The sequence below is a fragment of the Notothenia coriiceps genome, unplaced genomic scaffold (genome assembly GCF_000735185.1).
Source record: "Notothenia coriiceps isolate Sejong01 unplaced genomic scaffold, NC01 NC01_scaffold00022346, whole genome shotgun sequence".
NCBI classification, from domain to species: domain Eukaryota; kingdom Metazoa; phylum Chordata; class Actinopteri; order Perciformes; family Nototheniidae; genus Notothenia; species Notothenia coriiceps.
This window is the reverse complement of record NW_011355047.1, coordinates 1-6,798: the sequence shown is the minus strand read 5'-3', so window position 1 is coordinate 6,798 and position 6,798 is coordinate 1. Positions and strand designations below refer to the sequence as shown.

General features: G+C 41.2%; 1 protein-coding gene across 1 annotated transcript; it reads left to right on the top strand.

Annotated features, from left to right (window-relative positions):
- Nucleotides 1-357: 357 nt before the first annotated feature.
- LOC104953944 (CD166 antigen homolog) lies at nt 358-5,673 on the top strand (the record flags this gene model as incomplete). Its single annotated transcript, XM_010780989.1, has 8 exons — nt 358-381; nt 1,759-1,846; nt 2,270-2,440; nt 3,541-3,665; nt 3,975-4,107; nt 4,821-4,933; nt 5,110-5,233; nt 5,548-5,673. Coding segments are annotated over exons 1-8 (904 nt in total), but the record flags the coding sequence as incomplete, so codon positions are not given.
- Between the last annotated feature and the right edge of the window lie 1,125 nt (nt 5,674-6,798).

The following is a 6,798-nucleotide window of genomic DNA, read 5'->3' as shown; positions in this document are numbered from 1 at the left end:
AAGCCGGGCTAGGTCTGCAGTGGAAATGCGCCATAAGACAACATGTTTCCAGTGAAGGAGGCCACATCTCATGTTGATCAGTTCAACTTGAAAAATAAATAGAAGGTGTATTCATTGATTCTGGATGTTTCTCCTTCTTGGGTAAAAAGACACACCACAGTTGTCCCTTGTATGTCCTGACAAGACGAGTCAATGTAAAGTTTGTTGGTTAAGAGGTGCAGACTGGTACAGGATATGAAAAGGAATGTGTTAAGTCTTCGTTGTGTTCACACTCTGCATATTTCTGCCACCGTTGCTGATCTCAGGCCTGAGGATGTAGCAACAAGTTAGCGAGACAGTTTGCTTTGGAACACAAAAATGAATTCATTCCTAAAGGAGAAGGTTGTTTATCTTTCCTGGCCTCTGTCCAACATTTCCCTGCGAATGTTGGAAAGCAGAGATATCATTATACCACAGCTATAGGACAGATACTTTGGGGCTTCACTGAAATGGCTTTTAGATTAGTCTTTTTCAATTGCTTCCAGTTTTTTTCAGTTGCTAACACACACAAATCTCACATAAAGCATAATTATTTAAACTCACACTCAAAGAGCAAAACCTCATTATATCTCCTAAACTCTAAACACATTTTCAGCTCTGCACCCAATTTGCAATTCAACCTGGCACTTTTTGCAAAACGCTGCACATGGTTCTTTAAGTAAGACACAGAAATCTGACATATTCACTGGTTTGCCATTTTCAAAACACTGCCATTAAAAATACTACACACATGAACCAATAAACAAATACTCATGCCAAATGACCATAAACAACAAACTGCTTTATTGATCACTCATCAATCAGGATGTAAGCACTAGAAAAAGGCTCCAAGTAAGAACTTTTTACAACAACAATGGATAGGACAGCAGCAGGAGGGAGAGGAAGAATACCGTTTTTTTCAATTGCTCAAACACATTTTTTGACAACAGGGCTAATTTTGTCAAAACACTTAACACAATTCACAAAACCACACAACCAAAGTGCAAAACACCTAATTTTTCTTTCAAAATGAAGCACTGTACCCAAAAATGACAAAAAACACTTGTCACACACTTCATTCATAGTACAAGACACTTTGTCCAGCCAAATACACACTGTGGTGCTTTATCTAAAGCACACTTACTTTTATGGCATTCTGTATGTAGAGAACTCTGCATATAAAGATTGTTCAAGTCTACAAAAATATGTTCAGAAACACAAATATACAGTTGTTATACTTTAGTTTTTCTCCAAAATAAATTGGAGCAACTTTCCTGCACAACAAATAGTTAGAGTTGTGTAAACACAAATGATGCCTTTGTCAAATACAATAAAGTGAAAGGAAAACTTTGAGGAAAAATAAATATATATTTTTCTTTTTACAAGAAACAGAGTAGAGAAAAAATACTTAGGCAGCATTTGTCCACCTCACTGGGTCTGACCACAGACCCTCATCATCCTGCAGAAGAAGCATCACCTGCAGCCTGACGGTCACACAGCTGCAACCGTTATGCTGCAAATAACTCTTCATCCTCCCTCTCGCTCATCCTCCCTCTTCCTCTTCCTCCTGCTGCTGTCCATATATCCATTGTTGTTTTTATACATTTCTGTAAAGAAACTGTAATATATAACACTTACAAGTAACTTTCAAGTCCTCTGCTTCTTAGCATTTACTATAAATGATGAAAATCCATTTAAATATACTCACTTTATTACTTTATATCTTATTGTTTCGTTCAGGTGGGAACATGTGTTGCAGCAGATGCAAACCCTGCAGCTACGATCACGTGGAAAAAGAACGGAAAGCCCTTGGTAGCCGATGGGAAATGTAAGTCACACAAAACAAGATGCCAAACGTAAAATCACAATATTTAGTTTTTACCCATAAAGACAATCGTTTTACCAGTAGATAACAGACACATCTTCCTTACTTGTCACTGAAGGATGCAATAATAAACATTTGAGTGTGAGCAATTTTGAGGTCAGACAGTCAGGGGGGCAGTTTGATCCCACCCTCTGCTGTCACCATGTTGAAAATCATGGGCAATACTTAACTCCTGTAGGCATGTCTTCAGAATTCAGTGTATGTACGTCACTATATATATTTAGGAGCAGCCAACCTGACGCTAAATGCTAAACATTTATGTGTGTGTGTGTGTGTGTGTGTGTGTGTGTGTGTGTGTGTGTGTGTGTGTGTGTGTGTGTGTGTGTGTGGGTGCGTGCGTGCGTGCGTGCGTGTGTGTGTGTGTAGCCGTTCTGATCACTCCCAGCATGAAGCTGGATCCAGTTTCAGGCCTCTCCACCACCTCCTCCACCCTCCAGTATGCAGCTTCCAAAGAGGACAATGTCTCTGTCTTCTCTTGCATGTCCACACACCAGCTGACCAATCAGGAGGCTGAGCTGGAACCCTTTCCCATTCACTGTAAGTACAATACAGCACCGCATGTGCCACATTTGAGAAATGTAGTTAAACGCTTTGTGTTAAATGAATGACATGATGAATTGAATGAAATCTGCTCCATGGAGTGTCTGATAGGCCATGTCCAGCACTAATTTTAGAAGGATATGACCAGTGTGAGATATTAGGTGCAGTAACAGTTTGCCACTGCCTGGAACAAAAGGGCCTTTTGGTATACTCATGATATTTATTTTAGATTTGATCAAATATATGTATAATGAAAGGGTAAATAAAGCTCTGAAACTCTTCTTATTCACCTCAGAGACCATCATCCAGAGTGACAGTAAAATAATTTAGAACAAAGAACTCCTACAATCTTTTCTGACATCAACTCCAGAATCAACTTTTTGTATTCACCAACAAAACATATAGAGGACACTTTGCCTGATTCTATCTCATATACCTCAGATGTTACAAGCACACTGTGTTGGGTGTGTAATACTTTTCCAGACGTGATAGAGCTCCAGTGCTAGCTTGGATAGCTGCAAATAAATGTGCAGGATTGAAGAACTTGTTGTGTGAGGCAGTTGATCACCAAACTTTGAAACTGTCTCGTCTCTGGCTGTGCAGAGCAGATGGAGTCTTGTTGAGTAAATCAGAGCCCTTGGATCTTGGAAGGCCTTGGCAGGAGCAAGTTGGTGTAAGGGTCTGAGAAGAGGGGTAGTCCGAGGCATCTTCATCTGTGGTGCTACACTAAATTTTTCTAAATTTATTTTGAGTTTTGGTAAATAAAGCCCTTTTTGACCAGAACACTGACTCTGTGTTTGACCACCAGTTTTCTCTTGGTCGCCTGGTCCTTTTACTGTGGGTTACATTCTACTTTGAGAGCTAGTAAGGCGACTGATTTCTAGTTTATTTCTGTGTAGGGTGGTCTACACACTTTGTTGATCAAAGGCTGATGCGGGCACCTTTAGAAATGTGATCAATATGTTTTTGTCTGTTGCATTTATCTGGATTGTTGAGTTGATCCAGTTTGAGGGAAATTTTCTTTCTCAATGTCAAGCATGCATCTTTTATTTTCTCTACATTCACTTTTTCCCGTCCTCACCCTCTGAACCTCTTAGATCCATCAGAGAAGGTTAGCCTCCAAGTTCTGTCCAAGACGCCAGTCGTAGAAGGAGATAACTTCACGTTGAAGTGTCACGCTGATGGAAACCCCCCCCCCAGCTCCTTCTTCTTCCACATGAAGGTCAGTCATGCTAAAACCTGTCCCCAGGACACTCTGGACTTACTGCCACTCATTACCACTGAACCTACAGTATATTTGAGTTCTACTCCTTTGTAATGATCACAAACTTAGAAAAAGATACTATTGAAAATGAAAACTTTAATAAAACTGTTCGAATGCAAATGTAATGATTGCACTTTCCTAATTATGAGTTATTGCTTTGGATGTAAAAGTCCCCCTCCTTCCTGTCTTCTTTCTTTCTGATATTCTTCCACCACAGCAGAATCTAACGTTGTCCTTTACCCCCTCCGGCTCTTCTCTCTCCACCAGGGCCAGAAAGCGCTGGTGGAAAATTCGGACACCTACACGCTGACGTCCATTAGCAGAGAGGCTGGGGGGGAATACAAATGCTCCCTGGCTGACAACGAGAAAATGGAGTCCTCCCAAACCATTGTTGTTAGCTGTGAGTACTATGAGCTTCAGCATGCTGCACCACAAAGCAGACAACTCCTCCAACCCCCCCACCCCCAGCTCTTTCCTCCTTGAATGCACTTTCTTAACTTCCTATACATGATCAGGCAATTTTATTCACTGTTAATAAAGTCATGGGAGCAGAGTAATTATAATCTAATTTATACCCTGAGAGTGCAACTTGGCAGGAAGGCAGATGGGTGAGGGAGCAGAACTCATTAGAACATTCTGACAGAGAGTGAGTCAAATGTGAGGAGGATCTAAAACAAAGAAGTGTTTTATAGCCCCCCCAACTTTTCAGATCACTTTGTGACGAGGAGAAAACAGTCTTCTTTTTTTGCATCTCTTTAAGTGATTATTATTATTATTTCATGATCATACTGTAGTTAAACACTTATTGGATATACACTAAATTCACATGACTGATGTCAATAGTATATTTCAAACATTTGGTAAAAAAGCGTCACTGTAGCAACGTTTCTCACACTGATGGAGCTCTGCCACTCAAGGAAGTTATATCCAACTTTGTAGGACACAATACTTGTTAGTGGTACAATTCTTTGTTGATCTGGGTGTTCATATGACATTTCTCTTTAGAAGGTTGACATAAAAATGAAATGTCAGAAGTAAAATGGTGTCTGTAAGTGGACCTGGTGATAAGAGGCAGCATAACTCAACAGACATGTCCTCCTCCTGTCCTCTCAGACCTGGACCTGAGTCTGACCCCCTCTGGGACCGTGTGGAAGGCAATAGGAGACAACTTTACTGTGAAGGTGGAGCAGAGCTCCTCGGGTGTGGCTCAAGTGTCGTGGACTAAGGTAATGCTGCTGGGGTTTGGTTAATGATGAATGGGGTATTGCATTGTGGTTACTATATTTCTATTGAAATAACAACTTATATATAATATACAGTTGAAGACACTGTGACCTTTACATCAGAGAAACATTAGGGTTGCTTTAGAAAGCCCCTATTGACACAGAGACTCTGTTTTCAGAATGGACAGGAAGTGAGGCAGCCGGAGTTCAGCTGGCTGACGTACGCTGATGCAGGAGTGTATGTGTGTGAGCTCTCCATGCCCGGCCTCACGCGGCGCTGCAGCGTTGAGCTGATGGTAGAAGGTGAGTTTTGGTGTCTGTGTCACACTCCACACCTGAGTGGAACATTTAAATACATATACATGTATATACTCTTATGTTAAGTCACACAATCCAATTTTCTTAAGAGAAAGAAATCTGCCCGGATGGGAATTCAGTTATTTGGTATTATTAGAATACTGTATCCCTACTCTGCAGTGCATCTTCCTCTCAGGACTGAGGTACTTTCAATAATTGAAACCCAGCTTCTAAATCATTTTTCTGGAAAGTATTGGAAGTCATTAAATTGTTCCAACAAGTGTAAATCCCGTCACCCATCTAAACTTTGTTGTTAACAGGAAAGCCAGAAATCACGGGCCTGAACAAATACCGCCCTGATGGCGCCAGCTACAAAGTTCTGACCTGCGAGGCAACGGGAGTTCCAGAACCCAGCTTCCACTGGAGCGTCAACACTACGAGCGTAAGTGTGTGTGTGAATCAGGGTTCGAGTTATGTGGGAGCCAATGGGAGCTGAGCTCCCATAAGGAGGGGTCTGAGCTCCTATGAAAGCAGTGAAATCATACATCTGTGGGGGTCGCTAATACATTACCAACAACCATTATTTTAATCACAAATAATGCATGTGTCAATGTAATGAGTTATTTACATTAACGAGGTAAATAGGCAAAAAGAAAAACATGTTTTCCAAAAGAACTACGCATCATATTCTCTCTTGAATGACAATATGCCTGTACTTCACCTCCAAGGTGCGCAATAAATTATTACGCAATCTATGCCTGTTAGCGTACTGCGCCGAGATGATGTGTTATGTGGTGTGCGTAGTTGAACCTGTGTGTGTGCGTGCGTGCGTGCGTGTTTGCGTTACTTTTAAAGACCCCCATAAAGCTCTGATTATAACTCGAACCCTGGTGTGAATTAACCAATATCACAAATTACCCATTTGTCCCAGGGTCTTCACAGTGTGTAGAGCAAATGACAACAATGTGAATGATTCAGATTTGATTTATATTTCAAGATTCAAAGGTTCATTGTCATAACATATACACGACGGTGTTAAAATGTAATGTATGATGAACTTAGAACACATGGTCCTCAACAGTGCAATTACAAGACATCATCATGTGGGATGAAACTGTCCCTGAGTCTGGTGGTTTTAGTCCTGATGCTGCAGTACCGCCTGCCAGACAGAACAGTTTGTGGCTGGGGTGATGGGGGTCTTTTATAATTTATTTCTTCCTGAGCCGCTGGCAGTAGAGTTCCTCCATGGATGGCAGCTCTGTCCTGGTGATGTTCTGTGCAGTTTTCACGACCCTCTGTAGATGTATATGGAAAGATAGGGCACCTCTCTAGCTACTAGTACACTCCATGTTTTTTGGTCGATCGGGATTCAAACCTGTCCCAGTCGGTCCCAGGGGCTAGTTCCTACAAACTGAGCCACTGAGCCACTGGGGAGAAAAAAAGTACCAATTTCTGATTGGCTGGGCGAGTCATATGGGATTAGTTTTGTTTCATAAAGATAAAGCAACACTTTCTCAGAATAAAGCAAAACTAAAAGTTTAAGAGAAAAAAAAACTGAGTCAAGCTAAATT